The 27417-nt window shown below is 42.7% G+C and overlaps 2 protein-coding genes across 2 annotated transcripts in view; both read right to left on the reverse strand.

Annotated features, from left to right (window-relative positions):
• The window catches only part of LOC116303456 (uncharacterized), a 36705-nt gene that overhangs the window by 2168 nt on the left and 7120 nt on the right, over positions 1-27417 (reverse strand). The window contains exons 4-9 of the mRNA XM_089024824.1: positions 26388-26756; positions 26122-26196; positions 22229-22286; positions 22035-22097; positions 19494-19631; positions 18907-19050 (exon numbers count right to left, since the gene is read on the reverse strand). Coding sequence (XP_088880950.1) covers positions 18907-19050; positions 19494-19631; positions 22035-22097; positions 22229-22286; positions 26122-26196; positions 26388-26756 — 847 coding nt within the window. The remainder of the gene's footprint in view (positions 1-18906; positions 19051-19493; positions 19632-22034; positions 22098-22228; positions 22287-26121; positions 26197-26387; positions 26757-27417) is intronic.
• Positions 25010-25958, reverse strand: LOC148914147 (uncharacterized). Its single transcript, XM_089024842.1, has one exon. It carries the CDS (start codon positions 25845-25847, stop codon positions 25173-25175), a length of 675 nt encoding a protein of 224 aa, XP_088880968.1. The 5' UTR covers positions 25848-25958; the 3' UTR covers positions 25010-25172.

Here is a 27417-nt window from a genome sequence, read left to right on the forward strand (position 1 = left end):
GACGAAATAAAAAATAATCTTGGTCCTCCAAAGAACGCTTATTAGTAGTATAGGGAATGGGGGTTCCAGCGCAATCTCAACACGGGTAAGACCCGTATCAAAAATCCACCTACGGACGACCCCCCACTCCAAGTGTGGTTGAGGGCAACAGCGCACTTAAATATGTTAGTCTATATATGGAGTGCGAAGAATGTAAGAGAACTTTTAAGAAAGAAGCGGATTTGAAAAAGCATTTGAAAATGAAGACGAAGTGTATGAGCAGTTATGACTGTGGATGTGGTAAGAAGTTTGAGACTAAGGTTAAATTGTTTTGGCATTGTCAGGACTGTGAGTACGACTACGACGACCTAAAAAGTGCTTGGTATTAGGTATAAAATATTTCCTATTATATAGATGGAATCCCAAAGCAACTTCAGCACGGTGTCAATACCCGGTAACGGTGAGATTGACGTTAGACAGTTTTGGCGTCAGTCAGAAAGGAAGGTTAAAAGGACTCTCCGAAAAGGTATAGAAGAATTAGGAGCCCTGAAAGCGAGCATAATGGTAGAAGTAAGTTTGTCAAAAGACGAGGTAATGACGACAGCAATGTTGCGATCAAAGTCGTTAGTGATATTAGAATCCACGAATCTGGATAGGTCACTCAGTGAAGCCTTAGAAGCAATAATGGAGTCGCTGTCTAACTACACGAAAGAAGGATCGGGTTGGACAGTAGAGGAGGTTGAAGGAATAGAGATAAGTATAGCCAGGTACGTACCCATACGAGGGGGGAGTTACGTACCGCTACCAACGTGGGTAGAAAGGAAGAAGGCTATTGTAAACGTGAAGAATGAAGACAATCGATGCTTTATGTGGGCAATCAGGTCTGCACTGTATCCAGCAGAGAAGGATCCCTGTAGGACAAGTAAGTATCCCACAGATGATTTAGAGTGGGATGGTGTGGAATTTCCCATGCAGTTGATAGACATCCCCATATTTGAGGAAATAAACGATCTAGCAATTAACGTTTACGGAGTCAGAGAGCAGACGATAGTACCGTTAGTTCTGTCAAAAAGTAAAGGAGAGCGCGTACATTTATTCTACCACGGCGGACACTACTCATGGGTTAAACACATTAGCAGACTATTCTACAGACATACTAAGCACAAAGGCAAAAAGTACTTCTGTGACTGCTGCTTGCTGTCATTTACATCCTTAAATGCCCTAAAGAAACACGATGAGATCTGCCGCGGAGTCGAAGAAGTGGCGCAACGGATCCAGATGCCCACCAACAAAGAGCTTTCATACGCAAACCATCAAAAGCAGATGCAAGTGCCTTACGTGATATATGCAGACTTCGAAGCGTTGATAACTAAGGAAGAGCAGAAACGTGGTGCCACGAATAAGGTAGGATTACACGAGATCTGCTCCTTTGGTTACATAGTAGTCAGATCAGACGGTAAAGCAAACCCTCCTGTGATTTACCGAGGTAAGAACGCAGCTAATGAGTTTCTAGAAGCATTGCGAGAAGAGGAGGGGGAGATTAGAGAACAATTAAGACGTCCAAAAAAGATGGAATTTACCAAAGAGAACCAGGAGGCTTTTAACAAGGCAAAAAAATGCCACATTTGCCAACATACGCTTCTTCAGTTTGGAAGACGAGCCAAGAAAGCGTGGGATGAAGATGGAAAGTATCTAGGAGAAGCTCATTTTAAATGCGGGAAGTATGCTAAGAAAGGTGAGAAGCCGGGAAAGCCCTCCACGCACTGCATTCACTGCCACAAAGCATTTGTTGAGGATTTCTATGTGGATAAGGTTAGGGATCACTGCCACATCACTGGTAAATACAGAGGAGCGGCTCATTGGAAATGCAATATAAACTTCAAAGTAAATCCAGACAATGGAGATTCCGGTGTTCTTTCACAACCTCCGCGGTTACGACTCCCATTTGCTACTACAAGGAACAGACGGCTCCGACGTCAAATGCATACCCAACAACAAAGAGCGCTACATGTCCGTAACTGTGGGTAAGCTAAAGTTCTTAGATTCGCAGCAGTTTATGGCGGACTCCTTGGCAAACCTCGTAAAGTATAACACCAACTTTCCCATTTCCAGTCAATATGGTGCGGAAAGGAAAGGAGTCTACCCATACGAATACATGGATTCCTGGGATCGATTCAAAGAGTCCCTACCACCCAAAGATCGCTTCTACAGCACCCTAAACGAGTCCGGCATAAAGGATGAGGAGTACCAGCATGCGTTAGATGTGTGGGAAAAGTACTCCTGTGAGAATATGGGAGAATACCACGACATCTACCTACGTTCAGACGTAGTGCTGCTCGCAGATGTTTTCCAAAGCTTTCGAAAGATGGCAATGGAATACTACGGGTTGGATCCCGCTAATTTCTACACGGCTCCTGGGCTCAGCTGGAGTGCTTTGTTAAAGAAGACAAATGCGCAGTTGGATCTCCTAACGGAGTACGACATGTATCGGTTTATGGAAGACGGTATTCGTGGCGGCGTATGCGGACCCAGCCGACGTTACGCCCGCGCAAACAACCCCTTAGTAGAGCACGACCCAGAGAAACCAACCACATACATTTACTACCTGGATGCGAATAACCTTTATGGTTGGGCAATGTCACAGTACCTACCTGTGAGAGACTTCGAATGGGATCCAGTGAAGCCGATAGACTTCTACATGCAGGTAGGAAAGGAGGAAGACAAGGGTTACGTCTTAGAAGTGGATCTGGAGTACCCAGAGCGCCTGCACGATGAACACAATGAGTTCCCCTTAGCACCAGAAGCGATAGAGATACCATTTAAGCAGCTAAGTCCGCTGCAAAAGCAAATGTGCCCTGGTTACAAACCGTACAGGAAACTAACTATGAACCTGATGGATAAGAAGAAGTATGTGGTACATTACCGCAACCTGCAGTTCTACGTGCGACACGGAATGCGCGTAGAGAAGATCCACAGAGTCCTAAAATTCACGCAGGAGCCCTGGATGCGCCCCTACATTGACTTTAACACGCAAAAGCGTACCGCAGCGAAAAATGACTTCGAGAAAAACCTCTTCAAACTGATGAACAACAGCGTGTTCGGAAAGACAATGGAGAACATCCGCAAGCGCGTAAGCGTAAAAATAGTCAGCACCAAAGAGGAAGCAGAAGCATACGTGTCACAGCCAGGCTTCGTTAGATACGTAGAAATGCTGAACTTCTACGTGATTCACATGAAAAGGGCAAACCTCTTACTAAACAAGCCCGTTTACACAGGCTTTACGGTGCTGGATCTATCGAAGCTGCTTATGTATGAGTTCTACTACGATAAGCTTAAGCCAAAGTACGGAGACCGCTGTCGCCTCCTGTACACAGACACCGACTCCCTAATTCTAGAAGTGCAAACGGAAGACGTTTACAAAGACTGCCTCCCCGACATAGACGAGTACGACACCAGCGGTTACCCGAAGGAGCACTTCCTTTACTCTGCGAAGAATAAGAAGGTAATTGGGAAGATGAAAGACGAAATGTTAGGAAAACCCATAGTAGAGTACGTGGGTCTGAAACCAAAGATGTACAGCGTGCTAAAGTTAGACGGCGTAGAAAAGAAAGCTAAAGGTGTAAAAAAGTACGTGGTTAAGAAGGACATTACGCACGAGTCCTACCTCAACGTATTACGAACACGCAAGGAACAGCGGCATAAGATGAACAGCCTGCGCAGCTATGGTCATCAGATACATAACGTCACGCAGGAGAAGGTGTCACTGTCTGCATTTGACGGTAAGCGATGGATGTGTGATGACGGAGTGCATACGATAGCATTCGGACATCACACGATAAGCAGTTCTTCTTTGACGAACCCACGCGTGGGACCATCATGAAGATAATACAAGATGGGCTGACCCTTCTTAGCTATTACGCTTCGGATCTGGTAAGTTTCCAAAGACCAATTAGGATCCGTAGCTCTTTTGGATCCTCCTTCTAATTCACCCGGTCCGTAGAGATATCGGACTGTGACATTACCTAATTTTTTTTCATGGGGGAAGACCGCCCTCGAACTTCTGACGTAGGACTTGTGTTCCACGTGTTTCTTTTTTATGGCGTCCTTGGGTTTCATTCCCGTAGCCCTGGCCGCCTCGTTGTTTAAAGCCGCGACGACCTGGGGGAGCCGCTGTGTCCATTCCCTGTTGCGTTTGAAGGGATCTTCCAGCTCTTTCCAATACTGGTACCCAAAGAGACGCTCGGCCAAGGTCTTATTGAATCTTTCGACGATGCTCTGACCCCTGTGGTACTCAGCTTCAGCTCTCCTAATCTTAGTGTCGTGGTCTTTCAGGGTCTTGGTAACCACGCCCATGAACTCTGTCCCCGCATCCACTTGCAGCAGCTTAGGCCATTTCAAGACGCGCTTATAAATCCTACCTAGGGCTTCTGCGACTTCCCCAGAATCCTTGCTGGTTATGGGTTCGGCGTCCTTGTATCTGCTTGCGATATCAACTACAGTCAAAGCGTACCTATAGGTCTTTTTTCTCACCTTGTCGTGCGGTAAGAAGAGCAAGTCCGCCTGATGAACTTCATTGGGGGCACTTACGGTAAAGCTGGGCCTGGGAATGTACTTAGGCACGGGAAGATAAACCTGCCAGAGGGTTTGTTTTTTTAACCAGTTCTTAGCCGTTTCTTCTGATACCCTGGCCGCGGTCGCGAGTTTCTTGATGGCCGACGCTCCTTTCCAATAGCCTTCAGGCCCATAGTAAATCCTTTTTAGTTTATCCTCTACGCGGCCCATTATATGAATTCCAGGACGAGATTGATCTTTCGCCCGTTGAAATCCACCGTCTTTCCGTCCACCTTAATGGTGATGTTTATGCTTTCTACCAAATTAGACAAGTCATATTCCAAAGAAATGGGGGTGTATTCTACTGGGTCAAATGGATTACCTTTGGGCAGAAACTTGGACATAAGAGAAGACTTTTCTCCATTGTTGTAACTATGGACCAAGTCGCAATAGACCTCGTAAGAGGATGCGACTTTCCATTTCACAGGTATGGCTGTGTTGGTAATCGTCTTGCCTGAGGCACATAATAAAGATCCCAATGGGTCAGACTTTCCAAAAGTCATTGAATAATTTGACATATTATGTTTGAGGGTCATTTCGTGCGGCAATCCTGTGGTGAGAGTATAACCGTGTTTTGCTAATTCCTTAGCAAGGGTGATTGGTGTGTAATGTCCATCGGGCAGCAATACGCCTTGATAATTGCCGCCGCCTTTATGCTCAGTGATCAAGGCATTGACTAAATTATACCAAGAATTGTACAAAGAACAACTAACCAGCCTAACCTTATGGGCTTTGATGGGGGGATTCAGATAAGTGGTAAAGTTATTCTTGTCGCTTTCCAAAAAGACGATCATTATATTAGATACGCCAAAGCTACGCCTCCCGCCAGCCCTGCGACTCCTACAAAGACCAACTCATTGTCTTTTTGTTTCCTAGAAGGCTGGTAGTAATTCTTGAACTGAGGCTTTCTTAACCCCGTTAATGCCGCGGGGTGCGCCTGCGCATAAAGCTTAAAGGCGTAGTCTGTATTTTCGAAGTTCTTATCCGCCTGCATCTTGTCTTGGTAGTTCTTGTCCAACCAATCCCTGTAAGCTTGTCTTTTTTCATTCCAAGCCGCCACGTCTCGCTGATATTTCTCCAGCGCTAAGTCGTGCCTCTTCCTTTCGGCGTTAGATTCTGCGTTTCTATCACCGCTAACTAATTTATCCAGATATCTACCACCATAATTAGCCCCTGTAAATGCTAAAGCTGCAATAACTCCACCTGCGACTAAGCTAACCATTATATGTTAGGCAGGTACTTTTCCTTCCGTAGGTAATCCTTTAGCATGATAGCCCCGCCCACGGCAGCGGTCATCTTAGCGAAATTAGCGAAGCTCTTGCTTGGGTCTTCAGTAAAGTCTTCTTTGAGCACTTTCTTACCTACCCAACCAATACCCGCAACAATGGAAGTAATGATAGCTGCTTCTTCAACAGTTTTCAATAACGCGGTTGACATTATATTACAAAGCGAGAAGGAAAATCTAGGTCGCCGCGGGTGATAAATTTACTCCATTTCAGGGATCTTACTTTTTCTAACAGCCGGCTCCACAGGTGCGTGATATGTTGGTGGTTCTACTTTTGGCTTTGCTGCCCGCCATTGTAAGTAAAGGCTGCCTGCTGCTATAGCGACTCCTAACGCGCCGATGACGTACCCAGGATTCCAAAAGGATTCCTCTTCTTTTTCCTCCACCTTTTCCTCCTTTTTTGCCTTGTTCTTTTTATTCATCTCCGCGAGCTTCTTTCCGGCAGCGACTCTGCCTGGAGATTTAGCCTTGGTAATCTTGGTATCTTCTACGGGTGGTTGTTCTTCGGTGCCACTCATCTTATATTAAGGGACTTGAAGGACTTGACAAGTAACTTGATGACGACTTGACAATGACTTACGGACGACTTGACAACGACTTGACTAAGTACTTGAGGTGACTTGACAACGACTTGACAATGACTTGGCAATGACTTGACAACGACTTGACTAAGTACTTGAGGCGACTTGATCAGGTACCTCAGCAAGTGCTGCCTGGAAGACCTTTTCGACTTCTCTATCCTTCTTGAAGTCCTTCCAAGATGTTCCGAAGGAACCTAGTACCTCCTTCAAGTCGACATGCTGAGCTACGTGAAGTGCCGCAGAGGCGACTGCCATTAACTTACCGCACTTCAACGACAACCACCCGCAGGTTATCTTAAGTTCCTGGGCGATGACATAGTCCTCGCTTATGTCCTTCCGCAGTTGCTCCACGTCGTCTATGGGCAGTGCAAGTCCAAGCAATTTAGTCGCAAGTCGGATAGCGGAGTCTGCTACGGCGTCCGTGGTCTTACTTGCAAGGGCGGCCTCGTACCTCTTATGGAACTTCTTAACTTCCTCTTCTGACAACTTATTAACTTGCTCATGGGTAAGTTCCTTGCCTATCATTTCTTTGCACTTCCCAGATGACACAAGGATGTTAAGTTGTTCCTTGAGGTTGCTTTCATCTAACTGCGCGGGGACTTCATCTAAGAGCTGCTCAATATCCATATACATTAGGAATCATAGATTCCAACCGTGTAGGGAAACCTCAAAGAGAAGATCATTTTGGAATGTTGGTGCGTTTTTAAATGCCGCATGTATTCGTGTAACTGTTCCTTGGATATCTCACCACCGTAGTCGCTTAAGATGGTTTCCAGGTCACTCCGGCTCGGAGTATAAAATACTACGAGAGAGCCTATGTTTTCCCTAAAAGGCTTAGAGACGCTGGTAAGCTGCTGGGAAAGCAACCAAACGCTGATATTGTCATGCCTACCGCTGAAGGCGAGTTTAACGAGCTCGGAAGTGCGTCTTTTTACGTCGTCCCCACAGGCAATGTCATCCAATATGAGGAGCGTCTGCGTATCTTTAGGGAATTGCTTATGCCAGAACTTCAAATGGCTGGATAACTCGTTAGGGTCTAAGATATCTACAAAGAAGTCGTCGTCTTTCACTCCTATGCCCGTCCAGGTGCGGTTGTTCACGTAGGTGGGGCATAATAGCACGATGTAGTCGAAGCGGTATCTAAAGGGTCCTAATAGCTGCTCTACTACGAACTGGGTCTTTCCGCAGCCGGTGGGTCCTACTATCAGAGCGTTACAAGGCATGTGATCTGGGTTCATTTATATTTAAACTTATTCGCTAAAATATATGGAGCCAGTGGAAGCAGTGCAAAGAATTGTCGCCGACGCAAAGGATAAAAGAGATACCATAGAAATGCAAAGGGAGGAGATAGACCGGTTAAAAGAGCGCGTGCAGGAGTTGTACGATGAAATGTGCGGTCTGAAGCGTGCAGAACGGTTTGGCGCGCTGATAACGATGGCAACGTGGGCTAAGGAGTCCGTTAAGGACTTCATGCGATATCCCCTGTAGAATGTTGACAATAAGGTTAAATCTTTGTTAAGTATATGTGGAAACTATTCCAAAAAATGCCTCATAATGTTGACGCTTAGGTTGAATCTTTGTTAAGACGTGCCCTTCAAAGGGGTTCTTATTTTTATTTATTATTATTAAATATCCTTAATTATTCTTAATAATAATAAATAAAAATAAGAATGGGATTTGAGACTCTTCGCACAAACCCAACTTTACTATTTTAAGCCGCCTACTAATCCTTACGGGCTTTCCACATATACTTAACAAAGATTTAACCTTATTGTTAACATTCTGAGACACTCTTTGAAATAGTTTCCAGGCATCCTTAACAATGTCAACATTCTGAGACACTCTTTGAAATAGTATCCGGGGCAAAAGAGTCCATTAAGGACTTTATGCGGTATCCCATATAAGGGTTATTAAATCCTTATTATATATGGAGTGTGAGCGGTGTAACAAGGAGTTCAGCAGCAAGCAAATGTTAAAATACCACCTGGAAAAGAAGGTATGCGCTAAGAAGGCACGCGAAAGGCGTTGTAAGGAGTGTAATCGACTCTTTAGCAGCGCGCAAATGTTGGATTACCACGTGGATAACCGCGTTTGCCTAAAGAACGTATGTGAGCGCTGCGAGGAGGACAAGAACGACGAATGGCATCGACATCGGTGCCGCGGCAATTACGACCTGCTGAGCGTGGCTTGCGAGGAACACGGCGACGTTGCTGCACGATGTTGCCCAAAGGAAACCCAAAGGAAGTTAACGCGCCGGAAGAAGGAAATTGACCAGCGCTTTGCGGAGTTTGACTGCGTCGAAGGCGTAAGGTGGGAGGATAGAGAATATTGGGAGGCAACTTGTGAGCGCTGCGGCTGTCAAAGAAGTGACCAGCATATTTGGCAGTGCCTCTACGACGGTCAAGGCGGCTTTAAGGAGTGCTTAGATCGCTTTGAGGCCTGGCATGCCGGCAATGAGGCGGCAAGGAAAGCCCGTAGAAGTTAGTAGGCGGCTTAAGATAGTAAGATAGGGTTCGTGCAAAGAGTCTCAAATCCCATTCTTATTTTTATTTATTATTATTAAGAATATTCGATAATAATGAATTAAGGATATTTAATAATAATAAATAAAAATAAAGACCCCTTTTAAGGGCGCTTGCATAATCTAATAATAATAAATAAAAATAAGGACCCCTTTTAAAGGTATATGCTAGCCTACGCAGCCGCCTTCTTTGGAGGATTCCTAATCGCCCTTTCAATATATGGACTGTATTACTTGCGAACTACCTGCCGACTGCATTACCCCTCGTAAGCCGCCGCGTAAAAAATACACCTGCCTTCATTGCGACAGGGTATTCTCCGAAGGATCCTTTGTGGGGCATTGGTGCTCCGCGGATCCTAAAGCGCAGCGGGCGCTTAACTACAAAGAGGAGATGGAGTGACTGTTCTTTCAATGTCAAACTTCCATCGGCCATTTACCTTACCATAGCTGCGTAAGTGGGTGAATTCCTCGCCCTGAATTACGTACCGCACGCAATCCGGCGCCCAAAGGGAATATTCCTTACCTTCTAAGTCTTTGAGGACTAACCGTAAGCGGTCGATGTCTTCGAAGACGACGTAATTTTTTATTTCGTATGCTTTACCGTGGGCAAGATCACGCCAGTGAGTCAAGCTGAGCTTCATTATACCTATGGAATATCTTTAAATGCGTTTTCAAAGTGGCGTAGGACTTAAACCGCTTCACGCAGCCCCTACAGGGAATACGAATGCCATCCGCGTAATCCATCAGGGCACGGCAGATGATGTCGTAATCGTTGCTAACCATCGTTAGGTAACCATTTACGTCAAGCTGCGCAATTTTTTTGGATTGCTTTGCAGACAATACGCCGTTTCCTTTTGGGGTTTTCAACTCAATACACAACCCGCGGTATTTCTTATGCGCATTTAGGATTAAAAGGTCTGGCTGGCCGGCTTGGTAGCCTTTTCGCCAGCAGGTTATTCGCTTGCTGTCAGAATCCTGCAGCTCGCCAAGGCCTGGTGCTATGATGAATTCAGGGTAAAACCTACGCATGTAATCGACTACCTTTGTATGCAGGTCAGCTTCATTTTCTATCTTAAAAACTAATTTATTCGGGCTGTCGAAGCGTTTGTCCATCGCATATTTACCCGTCTTTCTCAACGCGGGTAGGACTTCTTCGAGGACCCAATCTTGGAATTCTTCTGCCTTTGCCATCTTCGAGGAGAATATCAACTGATACAATCCGGATTCGTTCACATACAGGGAATGTGGGTGTGAATTGGAAGGGAGGCGATTCACCTCCATTCTAAGTTCGCTAAGCCTTACCTTGTATTTATCGCGAACGTGCACCTTAATTGCATCTTTTGGGCGTTCGTAGCCCAATGCGGCCGCTACTTCCTTTGCTTTGAAGTACAATTTATCGCCTTGCACGACTTGCAGTTTCGTACCGTTGCTTTCAAATACGCGAAGCATTGTATATTTAAGAAATATTTTAACATTGACGACTTCATTCCTCAGCCGTCCTAGTAGGCAACGCTTTTCAATTGGTTCATTTCTACGCTTAACTGCGCGTCAGACACGACGAAAACGTAGCAGTTTATTTTATCACCGTCGCCCGCACTGGCGTTCTTGGTGCGCTTGATCTCCAATGTTATGCCGTCCTGCGTATTTACTAGACGGAGGCCTTGACCATGTAGGTCTTCGTCGTTAATGGTGCGCATGTCAATCCACAGCGCATATTTGTCCTTAAAGAATTCCTCGGGGCTAATTTGGTCGCCAAACTTGCGCATGGCCTCTCTGTACACGTCTGCGGGCTTTATCCCCTGGGAGTAGACCTTGTTTGGGACTCCGTTTATGTTGACCCCCACGTTAGTAATGTTAGGGTTGTGAAAGGCTTCGGAGTCGCGCTTACCAGCCTCGTAGGGTTTGGCAAACACCAGCATCAACCCCGTGAGACTTCTTCGCGGGAGGTTAATGCTTTGGTTGATAACCTCATCCGTCTTATCCAGGAAGCTGAACGTCTTATACATCACTACGTGGTCGTATAAGAATGCCTTCCCGGAGCTGTATTCCATGCCAGCGCTACGGGCCAGCTCTTCGCTGTACACCGTTTCGTACTGTAATTCTAGATTAGTAATAGAGTATGGGGTTGTTGTGGTAAGTGCAGTGCTTAGCCCACCAATAATGTTATTAGCATCTGCTAAAGTTACTTCAAACTGCAGTTCGGATAACTGTCTTGGGTAATACACACCGTGATTCGTAATCACTTCAAAGTCTAATGGTATGACATACTTACTACCATAGGCGGTCTTTATTCGCTTTGCGTCTGCCACTGCGGTTTCTCCGCTGCCGTCAGTAGGTTGCGTTTTCGTAGGTGTGCGAACCTTACGTAGAATGACACTACCAATTCCTTGTTCTATCCTTTGCGCGCGGTCAAAGGCCGTCAACCATAGATCCTTATAGGTGGTATACAGATCGTACCTATTTAAGTCCAGCAAGGATTCCCCAGCAAACTTGATTCTCATCTTAGAAACAATGTTGCGACCCACGTTGTTAACGATAATCCTTTCATCTGTGGGGCTTGACTGTACCGCTAGGTCAAACCTCAAAGCCAAGGTGCCAGGAACCAATACTAGGTTATCTGTTAGGCGGGGCACGCCTACGTACAGCGTTTCCCCTGGCTTTGCGCTACTGGGGGTAAAGGTGACCCGGTGAAAGGTGCGTTCTGCTTTCAGCCCGCCAACCTGCTTAGGTAATACGTTGGGATTTAACTTTGAGCTTATCATATATAATGGAAGTAGAAGGAACGGATTTTGACCCCCTTACCGAAGAAGGTCAAGTCGACATTAACGATGAAGAATATGAAACCCTGCTGTCGGAAGCGGATAAGCCGGACTTTTATGAAAAGCTACGTCGCAAGTACGGCCTAAATGCCCCTGATGCCTTACGTAGCCTCATAAATAGGTTTAAAGGAAAGAACCCCGGTAAATCTCTTCCATCTTACATGCAAATGGGCGACTTAGGATTAGTTCCTGAAGCCCCCAGTGACGCATGGTTGCAAAGAGTCCAACGAGAAATGGATGAATCCATGGAAGACCCCCCGGATGACTTTGAAAGGCTTCAGGAGCTACTACCTGAGTGGATACCTGAAAAAGCGCAGCTAATGTTCGAAGAAGACGAATACGGCAGGGAACTAATTATGGGTAGACTTGCTAGAAGCGGTGCTAAGGTTTACGTCATCCGCGATGGAAAAGGAAGGTTCTTTGCCGACCCCCGAATTCCTCCAACTTTATTGGCAGCTATCGGCGAAACGGCACCCGAAAAGCTACTTACCGACGTGCGTAAGAGATATCCTAAAGCCAGTTCGACTCTTTTAGAATTCCAACGCGGTGATAAGGGTCAAATCCAAATTCGTTACGTAGGCAGGGAAAGGTGGTATGACTTTTATCAAAGCAAAAAGTCTAACGCACTTAACAATGCCTTACCGAAGGAAATAACAACGGCGCTAGGCAGACCTGACTTATCCGTGCTGTCCAGCTTAACTAGTAAGGAAACTATGAGGCTACAGGAGGAATTCCTTAAAGGCATTAAGACCCCCAGGGCTACCAGTCAAATGCATGCCATCGCTGGAATTCTGGATAAGGATCAAGGAAAGCTCGTAAAAATACAAGCTACCAAGGAAGACGTAGAGGAAAAGCTAACGAGTACGCCGTCAGGCAGCAGTGCTGCCTTGCAGCTGCAGCAGTCTTTAGAATCACTCAACATGGAAGAAAATGCACAGCAAGAAATCATAAACAAACACAGGGAACAGCTTGACGAACTTACGGAGCAATTAGATGAAAAAACCGCCGAACTAGAAGCAGCGGCCGAGCACATCGAATACTTAAAACAGACAATGGACGAAAGAGAAGAGGAATACATGAAGCAGGTGCGAATGATGTCGGATTCTCACGAACGGGAAAGTGAGGACAATAAGCAGCGCATCAGCACGTTGCTACATGAAAGGGATAAGGCTAGAAGGAACTTCGACCATGCAGTTGCAGACGTTGGGGACAGAGACGCCGAACTCAGACGCGTGGGCGCACAGCTGGAAGCTTCAGTGATGAAAGAACGGGAGTTAAACGCGCAAATCATCGTAAAGGAGGAGCAACTTAGGCAGGTAACGCAGGCTTACGAAGATATGGAGGCGCAGCTGGAAAGGCAGCAGGAAGCAGCCGCGGACCAAGGGCGCACTGAAGGGGAAAGGGAAGCTGCCCAAGCGGAAGCAGAAGCCCTTCAGGAACGCTTAACGGAACTGCGAGCGCAAAGGGATGGTTTGGAAACGGAGTTGGGGCTTACCACCAAGGAAAAGATAAAAAGGACTCTGGTGAAGTATGGTATTCCCCTCGCATTTGCGGTTGCTATTAGCACCGTAGTAGGAGTTATCCTATCCACGCTTAAGGCTACAGGCGCGGGCGTAAAGAAATTAGGCAGTGGACTAACGGACTTGGGAAAAAAGATGGCAGCCGGTCTTCCTGGGCTGCTGGGTTCGGTTGTTTCCTTGGCACTTAGGGCCGGCGGCGAACTGTTGAAGTTCGTGGGGAATAACATTTGGATCTTGGTCGTCGCTATTGGAGTGGTACTCCTGAAGAAGATGAAGGGTTAATCTTATCCTTGTGTATTACTGGTAGCTTATCGTCGTCGGGCGCCCGAGGCGTCCTCGACTGGGGATAAGTAAAGATAGTATTCGCACCGCCTTGATAATGCGGTATTAAGGGTATGGCTGTCATAGTGCTAATGGGCTTATGATTCCAAATAGCATCAGTCGGGGGATTCTTCGACGGGGCGGCATTTATTTGAACGCGACCCAGCTTACCGGCATTGACACCCGACGTAACCCCATCACTGGGGCGAATCTGTAACTTCGCATATTGACAATTAGCTATCATGTGAAAAGTTACAGGCGTTAAATCTTCTGCGCTTGTTCTTTCGGCTTCGAATGAGAAATGAACTGGAGCCCTATTGTTATCTTTTTTTCTATAGGGTAGTAATGGTCGGTTACTCTCATCAACGATCCTAAACCCAACATTACAATGCCACCCCGTTGAAATACTAATAGTACACATGATTAATCCCAGGCCTCCAACCTTTACCCACAATTCGGTGTCAAACCATTTATCATTCACGTAGTCCTTCTCCTCCAAGTAATGAAGGAACCAATCTTCCTTTACATGTGGGTTATTCATATATTTAAAGGCTAACCACCGTAAGAGTGCTAATGCTCTTGTGATTATAAACGTAATCTCTTTGATCCTCTATGCTATTTACCGTAACCTTTCCCGTATCGTCTACTCTTATCTGCAGCTTTACCTTCCCGTGGCAATCGGCAACCATGTGAAAAGTCCAAACGGAGTGATTTTCAAGGCTATTCGCTGGCGGCTCTACGGAGAAATGCGCAGGCTCCCTGTTGTTTGTCTTATTTCTCATAGGCTGCAGTACGACATTGTCATCGCAGAACCTAAAGCCCACGTTGGCATGGCTGCTCGTACCGATGCAAATACTACAAAGGATTAACTTCTTTCCCGAGTAGTTCAAGTCTACAGACATGCCCGTGACATCAACCCAAGAGCTCTGGGTGTATTTTTTCTCGCCTGTGTAAGTCGTATAAACACAATCTACTCCAGCTACGTAGGGGTTGTTCATCGCCATATATAATAGCTCAGACCAATGCTTGCAGCTGCTAAGCCGGCTTTTAGTAAGTTATGGTCATATTCCTCGGTAACCTTCTTTACTGGTTTCTTTGGTGGCTTTTCTACATGCGCCTTCTTTGATGGTTTTTCTACGTGCTCCTTCTTTGGCTTCTCTACGAAATGGGGAATGTTCCTAAGAGTGTCAGAGTTCACGTCATTCACCCCAAACTTCATGTCCTTAGTAGCTCGTTGAAGTTTGTTGTTGTAACCCACGACGGAATCGGCGTTGATGACCAAATTACTTGGCATTAACCAACAACCAGGCGACAAAGCGTAATCCAGTCTAACCTTTGATTGCTGCACCGCAAGTTGATATCTTTGAACTGACTTAGAAATCTCATTCTCAATAACAGCGCTTTCGAAGAGGACAAGGAATACTTGTTGCGTTTCCTGTGACGCACCGGAGGCATCTACGATGGGGCTGCGAGTGCTAACCTGGGCCCCTAGAATGCAGTAAACAAAGGCTTCGATGCTTCGATTAATCCTTGCTAGGTTTTTCAGTCCAATGCCTTTCGCGGCAAAGAAAGGCGCCCACGGGTATTTCTCTTTGCTTTCTATGAAGTAAATCAAGTCACCTTTTGACGCTTTACCCCCTAAGTCGGAGAATTCCCATCTGCTAGGATACCCCATACCCGGCGTTTCTATGCTGGCGCCAACATACGAAGCATAGGTGTAAGTCTCTCCTAAACCATGGGCGGCACCCTCTTTATTACGGAAGTCAGGATTGGTGAGCTTGAATTCATTCTTTAATCTCTCCCATGCGACTTTATCGTATTTATTATCCATCGGCTTAAAGATAGTGTCACTAGGAAGCGGTGCTCCTAACTCAAACAATATCCTACGAATAGTAAAAGCAACATGAAATCGCAGGAAAGGAATATGGAACATATCCGCGGCTATACCACATCCTTTAGTAGCAGCCCAGACAGCAAAGTTTAACTGCTGCGGCCAATACCGCATGTTGGGACCTGATAACCATTCTCTGGATTCTTTCCCTGAGGTGTGTTTCATGGCAGTTTCTCTAAAGATGTCTCTGACTTTTGTCTTGAAAGTCGTAGAACCCACGGGGATTTCTAAGGAGGTAACCATCTTAGCAAAGTCATTTGCGCCACCTTTGTTATCGTAAAATGGGTAATCCTCCGTTGCCGGTAATAAATTCTCCGGGAAATTAGGCTGCCTTTCTTTATGCTCGGGTTTTGGGTTCTTTGGCTCCAAGTCCGCATTGCTGTACATTCTGGAGCCTTCATAGTAAATCCCATCGGATCTTCTTTCGAACTTACTAGGGTCTGCATGCGGAAACATCTTCCTAAAGGCCCTCCAGTTCCAATAATCCCTGTTGTCATGATGCGGCTGCGCCGCTATGTCATTCCCAAAAGCGTCGTACATTAGTATATAATGGATGTTATACCTTCAGCACCTCAGTTGTACCCAGATGTTCCCAATTATCACGCTACCACTAAGGATACAGGTCCTAACGAATTAAACGCTGAAAACTTTCGTCTGAACAAAGCAAACTTAATCCTGGCTTACTTGGAAGGGCAGACAAAACACTACGAAGAGGTCAGGAAAAAGTACGCCAGAGCCCGAAGCATACTACATAAAATCGCGATAACTTCCGGCTCCATGTCCGTGGCGTTAACAGGCACTGGCGTTGCTACTTCGCTTACCGGGCCTGGAATAGTCGTTGGCGTTCCTTTAGCCAGCGTTGGAGCCGTCTGCGGCATCGTTTCCGCTGTTACGACAGGCATTATAAAGCAATTGTCCGGTAAGATATCCAAGCACGACACTCATATAGCCCTAGCAAGAGCAAAGGCTAACACCATCGCCGACTTGGTCTCCAAGGCTCTGCAGGACAGCCGCATAGACGACACGGAGTTCTCTTTGATCCTCGCGGAGGAAAAGAAATACGGCGAATTAAAGTCGGGTAATAAAAAAACCATCGTGAAAGATCTTTCCGAGGAATCTCGCAAAAAGATCTATCAAGAAGCGAAAGAAGAGCTTCAAAGAAAGCTTGCTCAGTAAATATCGTGACAGGATTCTATTTACATATTTGAACGTCAGTCTGGAAATTACGCGTAATATAAATTCAGTGAATTATTTGGCGAATTATTTGCATAACCTTATTTAGCAAATTATTACGCGTAATATAAAAACACGTAATATGTTATTGTCGCCTCGGAATCCATCCTAACAGGGGGTGGTTGGGGTCTATTTTGTAAAATATTTCGTAAATTACGTCAGGGTAATAAGGAATATCCTTATCCAGCCGACAAAACATCCACTCGGCTTTTGTCATATCAGAAACCTCAGGAATAGACTTACCGGTAATTTCAGACAAAAGATAGGGAATAGCTTTGTAATATTTCCCTAGCTTTAATTTTTTCAATGTCTTCCGTAGGCTTTGTGGGGTTGGCTCTTCTAAATGGTCTATGATTTTCTTCTTTACTTCGTCGCTTAAATATATCGGATGTAAACCTTGGATATGACTCATCCAGCCCCTGAAGTATTTTAATCTCTTATATGGCGTTTTCTTACGACCTCCATTGGCGTAATACTGCTCTCTGGTAGCATTTGGTACGGCATTACGAATATTCTTACCACACTCGTAACACTGTGCTGACGTGTCGTCTTCTATTTGCATTTTCTTACCACAACACCAAAAGGGTTCTGGCTTAGGTACGATAACTTTAGGTCTTAGACAAATTATGCAAAAGTCGTTAACGAACTCTTTACATTCTTCGCACTCCATATATAGACTAACATATTTAAGTGCGCTGTTGCCCTCAACCACACTTGGAGTGGGGGGTCGTCCGTAGGTGGATTTTTGATACGGGTCTTACCCGTGTTGAGATTGCGCTGGAACCCCCATTCCCTATACTACTCTTATTTCATATTATAGGTGGTTTTATACGAAGGAAACTTTTTCTAAACAGATATTTCTATCAGGCATTGCACAACGACAAAATGACTGCATGGTTACTATACCGCAGCAGTAACACAATATGCATAACCATAACCATATTAACAGAATTATAAGAATTTGTATTGAAGTACAAAACATACTTAATTACCTACCAATTTCATAATATATCAAGAATTTACTCGCTTTCCTCGGCCAACGAGTCGTAAAACTCTACGTCTTCTTATTGCTCAGGCGATTACTACTACAGCTGTGGTCAACCGTGTAGTTGAGGTCGTGACTGATTGATACATTCGAGTTGCTTAGCAACGCTAGTATGTTTGACCGAAGTCACGCAAGTTCATTCAACTCGGAATAAAACACCATTACACTGGTCTTTTCTTGGTGCTCTATGGAATACGACCGGCATTATGGATGAATTCAATTGCTGCCTCTTACCCAATTAGCACCTCATTAACGCTCAACGCAACAAATTTCATTACTAGCATTTTGGATGAGTCTTATCATATATAGTGAGTGAGGCATTTGCATATTCAGACCCCTCACAATAACTCGTTTACTCGTTTGTCTACGCTTCGCGTATCCACGAGTTAAAATCATTACTGGAGTCTTTATAAGCCACAACTAATTTCCAGCAAGTGCCTTAAATAAAGCTATGACTAAGATTCAGACAGAACTCGGTTTTCTTTACGGTTTTCCTAACACCATTTTGATCTGGTGTAATGCGCTATTCATGGTGATGCCTTCGATATTCTTTGAAAAAATCACAGGTAGCCCAAGCTTGGTTTCTGTGGTGTCCTGCTATAAGGAAATGTATGGAGATTCATCAGAAATTTCAATAAAATCATTAAAACGTGAAATAAAGCCTCGAAATTTTACCCGATCATTGAGAAATAGCACTTCTTTCGCTCTGCGTGGTTATTTTTTGAATTTAGCCCGTTTCAAGATTTTTTCCCCGACCAGTAAGAAATAAGAGAAGGTTGGAAACTCGAGTCCCAAAAGCGAACCATCACGGGTCTTTGAAACCTCGTACGTCTTATTTCGTCAATGATCGGGTAAAATTTGGAGGCTTTATTTCACGTTTCAATGATTTTATTGAAATTTTTGATGAATCTCCATACATTTCCCCATACAGGACCCCACAGAAACCAAGCTTGGGCTACCTGTGAAAAAATATGAAGGAAAAGAACCCTATTTCAAGCACGATTCATCTCAAGCAAAATTAAAACATTGACCAATATCTGGGTAGAAAATGTCACAACATTTATGGAGAAGCTTGTAGAAGTTGAACATTTCTTTCTTACCTCTGCTTGTGTTCCTCAAATGCCTGCACCGTTGATTTTGGTTTTGCTAAGTCAATGACTCTTGCGCTTGCTTCGCCTCTCATGGCCAGCGGGCTTACTTCCAGAATGACGGAAGAGCGGCCGCAACTGTACTGAAACGCATCCCTGCAACAATTGACAAGCCACACGCATCAGTGAAAGGATTAGAAAAAGGTAGTCTGGCAAAGCTCTTGCCTTTCTATGTCTAGCAATTGCCTCTGTTACTATAGTTAGTATTACTTGCAATACAGTCAAAGTCTCAGTGCATTTCCCGCGCATCAATTACAGACACATTCAGTAGTGCTCATAAAGACAATAAAGACCATTATCACGACGTTCTTGCTAGGTACCGCAAATTTCAAACTGTAGTTCGACGTCAGGCGTTTTCCGTCAAACTTTCAACATTTAGGAAGGCGTCATAACGAAGTTTTTTCTGGAAGAGAAATTCATGTTGAAATTCATTGATGATCAATCGTTCTCCGTGTTTGCGGGCGTGAATCTGGGCCTGATCCCTAGCGGTAGCAATAAACCTGATGCTAAAAGTCTTTAATATCTTTATTACTTAGTACCTGCCACACATCTCTGGGTGATCCTTTCTGAAATCCTTTTTAGAGATGGCAAGTTGCTCGAGTCTTGGTGTCCCTTTGGACTTCATTGCAGATTTGGACAAGGGGAAAATCATGGTCTGGTCACCCCATCTGACTGGCCTGAGAAATTAAAGAAACTAAACAGTTAAACTCGGAAAATGAAAAAGGAATAAAGGTACATGCATATGTGGTAAAACTAGTAGTTTGACTATTCTCTCCTCCCCTCCCATACTCTTCCCTCCCCACCCTCGTAAAGTTGTTATACGCTGAAGGCTCATTTGGCACGTTATTTTGGTAGAAACTAGTCAACAAACTGGAATGAGAGATGAAAGTGTGCATAAATGTTTTTATAAATATTTGTTAGAAAAGAATGAGATATGAGTGTTTGTCTTTTTTGGAAGTCTTGAATCGTGCTGAATAATATAAACCGTACATCATAACGAGAACACTTGATCCTTAAACACTTCGAGTTCCTCAAATTTGTCACTTTTTTCCTAATGCATACCGTAAATCATCCCTTGAGCCAATCGATTTGAAATCATATCTATTTTGATCACTCGGTATATTTAAGCTCATTACTTTATTTTTGAGGGTCTTAAACGGTAAAAAGTTCAGGAGATAAAAATCTGAAAAAAACTGAAACTCGAAATGTTCGCGGTTCGAGTTTCCTTACTGTAAGAATATTTTCTTCCAAGTCATAAAGCGATTTTAAAATAAAAGTGTATTTCGCCTTAAGCTTATAAAGGTTTTAGATAGAAAAGATATCTTATCAATAATATCTAGATAACAAAGATAATAATTATAAAGTACAGCGCACGCAACAACAAAATGATATGGCTCTCTATTTTATTCTCTTTTGTTTTTGCAATATTTTGTTTGTTTTATTTTTGTTGTTGTTTTGCTTTTTCCTCATATTTTAATCATTCAAAATGAAATTTTCACATGGCTGCGCGCGTCTTCAAAAGAAAAAAATGTATTAAAATTACACGGCATAAATTTTTAAATTTTTAAAAAAAGTCGCGGATGAGGAACCGAAAGAGAGAGAATCAATCATAACTGGATATTTGACAATTAAAGCCGGTCAGAGTAGCGAGAAATCTTAAACACAGCCAGCGGATTGAAGCAATAGTGCTATTAATGCGCTAAAAACTAATCACATAATCGACTTTGAAAAAAGATTTTATGGTAACAGGTTTTAGATTGTCGTATAATACCTAATTAAGAATACACCGTTATCGGAAATATCGCGGAAATTCGGATAACGTAAGATAAATTCTCCTAAAAGCATTTCAATTAAAAGCGATCTTAATGAAAGGGCGTGTAGAGTGTAGAGGCGGTACTGGGCTGCCTGTGGTCCACTTACCAATGGCAATCTATTACCCGAACGTGCATGCTTTATTTATTTATTATTATTTGTTCATTTAACCATGTATTTTCTAATTCATATGTAAAGTGTATGCTACATCGAGTGTATAAGCGAATTAAAAAATCTGCCTCAGTTGGGTCCTCGAGGGACTCAGATTGTATAGGCAGATTTTTTAATCTGCTTATACACTCGATGTAGCATACACTTGACATATAGATCTGTACCGAGTGACAAAAACACTTCTAGTTGTTTACTCCAAGAGCCATAACGGCTCATCTAGGGAGATCGCATGCATTTTTTGGGAAGGAAGGAAGGGATGACTGGATCTGTCTTAAGATATCAGCTTCCCAAACAACTTGAGGTGATCTACATATCGTATGTAATCACCTGTCACCCACGCACATTATTATAGTAAATATTATCACTATAAGAACTGAATAAGAGTGCATCAATAAATGATGTTAATTGCTGTCTTTTTCCTAAACAGAAATCTTCCTCTTTAAGAAAATAAAAATGAATGAAATTTAAAACCAATTTCAAATATTGTGACAACAAATATCGTTATCACTGATTTGGATCGACTATATTACTGTTTATTAATCTTTAGTTGTGCGCAGACTGAGAACGAAGCCGGAGATTTTCTAGACAGCCTTTGAAAAAAAAGAAGTTAAATAACAAAAATCAACTTAAATGCAAAAATAAATAAAATGCCCTATAAAAAAAAAGATTGTGAGAAGCAAGTGCGCATGCATATCAAAGGAAAACCTATTACCTTTGAGTTGTATGATTTCAGCAAAAAGACTAGTTCTTTTTTAAAGAGAAATGTCGAGGGTTAAGAGAGTTGTCCAAAAGGATTTTTGATGTTTGTTATACGATTACGAATTGGTTCGTACGAGGATTATCAAACAGAGAAAAAAGAAATCCTAGTGTGTCTGCTTTATTATCATTAAAATTTAGTTTCCGCACGCTAAATTTTTTTCTCCTAAAAACTTTGTATATAATTGAGAAAAGTATAAAACAGTTCATATCAAAAAATAACATCGAATTATAATTGCAAAAATAAAACCTCGCGCTGTGTTTTCAAAATTGGCTTTAAAAAGTAATTATGTTGAGACAATAATTGATTGATTAAGACATCCAAATTAACAAACTCATACCAAAAACTAGTAGCCCAAACAGCTTTTGACTCCTTGGGTCTTGCTAGCTTGATCAATCTTGGCCTGTGTGGTAAAGATGCGATCACTTATTAGAGAACAAACAGCACTAAACACATCAGTGGCAAATATCAGAGATAGGTCGGTTTGTAGAAGTATTTTCTTAGAGTAAACAGAAACTTTGATGGTAGACTTACATGCCGTGGTCGCGGTATGCTTCTTCGTAGCTTGGCATAGGATGATTCACTCGCACCACTAAAGAAGAATAAGAAGGGGGGAAAAACGAGTCGTAAAGCGTTAGAAATAACTCTTCCAGAAGCTTTAGAATTTATGTACGTCTTTAGTCGGATAAACTCTTCGAAGGCAGGTCTTACCCTCGACTTCTGCCATGCTTTGCCCCTAGTTCACAGCCGGTCCGGTAACAAATAAATAAACACTATCAATGAATTGAACCCTAACTCAAAACACTAGCAAAATTTATCAAAGTGTTTACAAAGATAGACCAAAAATTTAGAGGATATATTATAGAGAAGAATTTAGAAAAATGAAAGCACTTGGAAAGTAGATGTCTGAGCAGTAGGAGAAGTTGGTAGAAGTAACTCTAAGCGTTTCTATAGCAACTAATTGGCGTGTGGTTATCGTTACAGCCTGGTGTTATCGTGTCCAGATTGCTGGAATCTGATTGGCTGTTGTGATGCCTTTGTTGGGGTTTCGTTTCCAGTCTATTGTGCCGTTTTCAATAGCTCTATTGTCTTGGAGACTTAAGACTTATCTAACCAGCCTCGAGGGTTTTTCTTTCTTTGTTCCTTCAGAAGTGAGAAAAGATAATTGTTTACGAAACGATTCATTCTTTTGTATTACTCAGGCTCAAGTTATCCAGTCATGATTTTTTTTCTCTGCGCCAAACAATCAAGGAAAAGTTTGTCTCCAGTTTCTATTAGTTTCTATCAATGACAAAATTTTAAATAAAATTACCTTACACACACGGGCACAGGTTCAAATCCCGTTCAAGACTCAGAATTTTTTCTGAGTCTTTCAATTTGCAGCTGCATAAGTTGCTTCATATACCCATAGTTAATGGATTAACTATGATATACTGCGAGGATCAGCTCAACTGATATATAAAATTAACTTAGGTCGATTTTAGAACCAGAAATTATAACCTGGCTATAGAAAATTCTGAAGAAGTCCTTTTCGATCCATACAACAGTCTCACAACACATTGCAATGCCAACTCGATTCACTAGGGAAAAGTTTTCCCTTCACGGATTGATGCTCTTGCGCTGCTGTATTAGGGAAATTGTTGAATGGATTAAATTCCTTACCAACCCCTCCCTATCATTACCCGATTTCGTGGAACTGCTCAGACCACAGTTGGTATTAGCTATGCCACAAGTATTTCAAAGTGTGATGGAGTTCTTAAAAAGTGCGACTAGGTACTACAAAAAATACGTTCCGTTCAGTGACCGCAAATAATAGGTCCAAGCCGAGGCTGGAGTTGCCACGCATGATAAACTGTAGTTTTGCTATGTGCGGAAACTCCAACCTCAACATGAAGCTAATATTCAGGGTCACTGAATGGAACTGTAAGATGGAGTATCATTGACAGCCATACAATTTTGAAAGAGTATGTTAATTTTCTTGGTTTATCTACAAGTCATTGACACCTCCGAGGTACCATTGAATGAATACAGTGATCACCTCTGAATAACTCTTTTAATTCTCCAACTTTGAAGGAATATACTTGAAAACCATAAACACGGAACGTTCTCTCTTTTTTTTTTTTCACTTTGCAAAACCATAACCCTATTTTTTTATTTTTAAGCCCTTTTCTCTAACAAGGAACAACAATACCTAGCAAATAATTTTTTTTAAACACCGACGTATAAAGATATCCATAGTCTAGTTAAAATATTCTTCAGTTTTCACATTTGATTTTCAGACTCACTCCTAAATCAGCGATAAATATCAAAACATGCTCACTAGATTGCAATGTAGCTGTGCGGATTTTATACAGTCAATATTACGAGAGAGAGAAAAGTTATCAGATCAAGGCGTACCGGCCCTTTATGATCAATGCATCTTACTGAGTCAAATGAATAGGAAAATGTCTCCAGGACTCTCTATAAGGGACTTTTGAGTCTTGAAATGGCTAGTGACTATTATTCTAATTTAGACTTGCATCTCAGTTATATATTCCTCTTTTACTCCGACGGAGGACTAGCGTCCGAAACGTCAGTACGTTTTTTCATCTTTTCACGGTGTATAATTTACCTTTTTATCATTACTGTTTCATTAGTAACACCGACGCAGCTCACACTAGTTTTTAGCCAGTTATCTCTTCCTATTCAGTACTTAGTGCGCGCACTCAGTTTCCTTACACTATTTCAGTAGTCCTGAAGATGACTGCTTAGGTCAAAAGATCGACAAAAATTTTTGTTAAACTTAGGATTGAATGTTGAAACAACCTTTAAAATATTAGAAAAATATTCAGTATCGACAACATTTCTTACCATTCGTGTTGTTCCTTTTTATCGGAGATAGATGTCTGGACATGATACTGATTGTGAATGAGACTTTTAATTTTATATAAGCAAGAGACAGTCGGTGTTCAAATAGTTGCTAGGCTGTGGTCAATGAACATGCGCAATAGTGCAATGCTGCGAAAATTTTCGTCATAACTTTATTTTCATTTAGTGGGTTTGTTTATCAGCTTTAAATTGTTTAAATTAGTCTGACGATGAATTCGTTGGCTAACTGTCTTCTTACTGCGCATGCTCGACAAACAACACTAGATAACATTTCAATTTCGTACCCAGAGCCTGCGTTTCTTCTGGCCTGCTGCGAATAACGAGGGTTCTGGTCTCAAAAAAAGGGATTATGAGATTGATTACATTTCCGACATTAGCAGGACCCCCATTGATAACAGCATTATTGTTGAAGGGTCTTTATCCTGCATAAATATTCGTATTATTACTATTATCAGCAGTAAACACGTTTGAATGCTAATTAGGTAAGCTAGATAGGGCGTAATTTCGTAACCTACCAGCATGACAGGATTAATAATATATACAATCACTTAAAACCAATTATTAATGTTCTTAAGACGCAGTTTAAATACTTGGAATGTTTGAAATGTCCTTAAGATGTGATTAATTTGAATGTTCTTGCAATGTTCACTGTGCAGCTTAATACCGCTTTCTGCATTCTGAGTAATACATCTTTGTATCTTGCTCCAAAGATATTCTTCATCTCAGGCTCCATCTCTTTAGACCATCCTCCAAGAGCGTCCAAAATGAGGTTCACTTGCAAGATCGTGTATCCTGGGTGTTGTTTTGTGAGCTCAAGTCTAAGTGCTCCATACTTCTTCGTCTTCTCTTTGTCTTTCTTTTCTCGGTTGTTAACCCACGGACAGCTCATTTCCACCATGAGTACTTTCTTGTTATTGTGGTCGATGAAACGCGCGTCCACACGGTTAGATCGTACATACATGTGGTCAGCATATACAGGTACATCCCAGTATGCTTCAGCGTCAGTTGATTTGTAGAGTGGTTTGGGTTTGACATCAGAAAACCATGGGGGTGTACTATCAGCCAGTTTGAGATCTCTTAGCATCTCAAAGAAAAACACTTTCAAAGCAGCGTTGTGTCTATCCAGGTACTTGGACTGTGCAAGAGACGGACATCCAGCCAGTACATGTGCCAGACATTCGGAACCCTCGCCGCACATTCTGCATGTGACATTATTCTTGTCTGTTGTTCCCGTCTTGTAGGCGGAGTAGACTCTCGTTGGGGTTAGCTGTTCGTACAATTCCATAATGCCTGCAACACAATGGGTAGGAGCGCTTACCCACTTGTTAAGCCATGCAAAGCAGCCTTCATGACTTAATTGATCATCCTGCCATCTTGCTTTCAGTAGACTTCCTTGCCAATGTTGATCTTCAACCTTCAATTTTGATCTTCAACCTTCAACCTTTATTATTATTATTATTATTATTATTATTATTATTATCATTATTACTTACTTCGATGTTATCTATGATACGCATGCGTATGTTTATGACTGCTGACAGTGGCAGTAGACGACTCACCTTTTTTATACATCCATTCCCGTTTAGCTCGTCTTTTGCGGGCATGGTTGGCGATCTTGACTGCAATCCGTAACGCTGTTACAAAGATCAAAGAAAAAAACACACACACATTTAAGTTACATTCAACTCCTAAACTGTGAATCTGCTCTAACTATCTTGTCATTTTGTAACTGAACACTTAGTGTTTTGTCATTTGAACTCCCCCGTCCCCCCTTCCTGCTCCCCGTCCCCCCCCCCCGACCCCCCCCCCCCTGATGACGACATACCATTCATCCTTGCTTCTACAGATGGAGACAATGACGTGTAATAAGGTGACGATTTCCTGCGCATGCTCGGAGGCTTGGGAACCTTTAAGGGAGGTAGTTTAACTACTTTAGAGCTTGAAGGCTTCTTTATTTCTTCTTTTGGTTCATCTTTTGGTCTCTCTTTGATTTCGTCTTCGGTATTCTTTTTTATTTCTTCCTTTCTTTCTTCCCTTTTTTCTTCTTTTCTTTCTTGTTCTTCGGGTTGTGCTGTCTTGGGTTTAGGTTGAGTTTTTGGTTTATTTTCATGTTTCTTTACAGTTGGTTTGGGTGGTATTAGTGGTTTGGGGGGTGTTTCGTTCACTTCTGGTCCAACTGTTGTACTTTCTCCATCTTTAAACAAAAAGATAATAGAATTACTAGAATGAATTCGAAAATATTACATACAGTGACCATCTTAAGACGTGCAGGGATTGGATTTAGTGAATATAACCAGTCTTGTCCCCGTTTTGACTTAAAGAAAACGACAAATTAAGAAAATCATAAAGACCAATGGAAACAATCCAATCCCTTAGTTATCGATACTCTATACGAATACGTACACAATACTATATTTCCCTTTTTTCTTCCTCGGAAAGTGCAACAAGTTAAAAAAAAAGTAAAGCACCTTGTACTAAAACGTTTCTAGTATACTGAAGTTTGCCGCCGTGCGACGTTCAGTTCGTCCGTAAGGAGGACCGCCGAAGGACTAACATTCGAAACATCAGTTTTGTAAGAAACGTTTCTTGATACTTATTCACTTGTATTGATTACTTAAGCCAACAACAAAGTCCAAACTAGTAACCCGCACTAGTCATTATCAAAGGAAATTCAAACAATTTAGTTGAGCCAGAGAATATTTAATTTCATGATGAGTATGCCAGTTAACATTGATCAATCATAAAGCACCAAAGCAGCAGATACGAATCATTATTATACAGTACAAATGATTGTATTCTTAGAAATTACTGCAAGTCGAAGGGGATGTTGTTGCCGCCAGGTGTATGTTTCCATG

Source organism: Actinia tenebrosa, unplaced genomic scaffold (genome assembly GCF_029948245.1).
Source record: "Actinia tenebrosa isolate PJP-AT-01 unplaced genomic scaffold, QUT_ActTen_1.0 PGA_scaffold0__85_contigs__length_37466705, whole genome shotgun sequence".
Classification (NCBI taxonomy): domain Eukaryota; kingdom Metazoa; phylum Cnidaria; class Anthozoa; order Actiniaria; family Actiniidae; genus Actinia; species Actinia tenebrosa.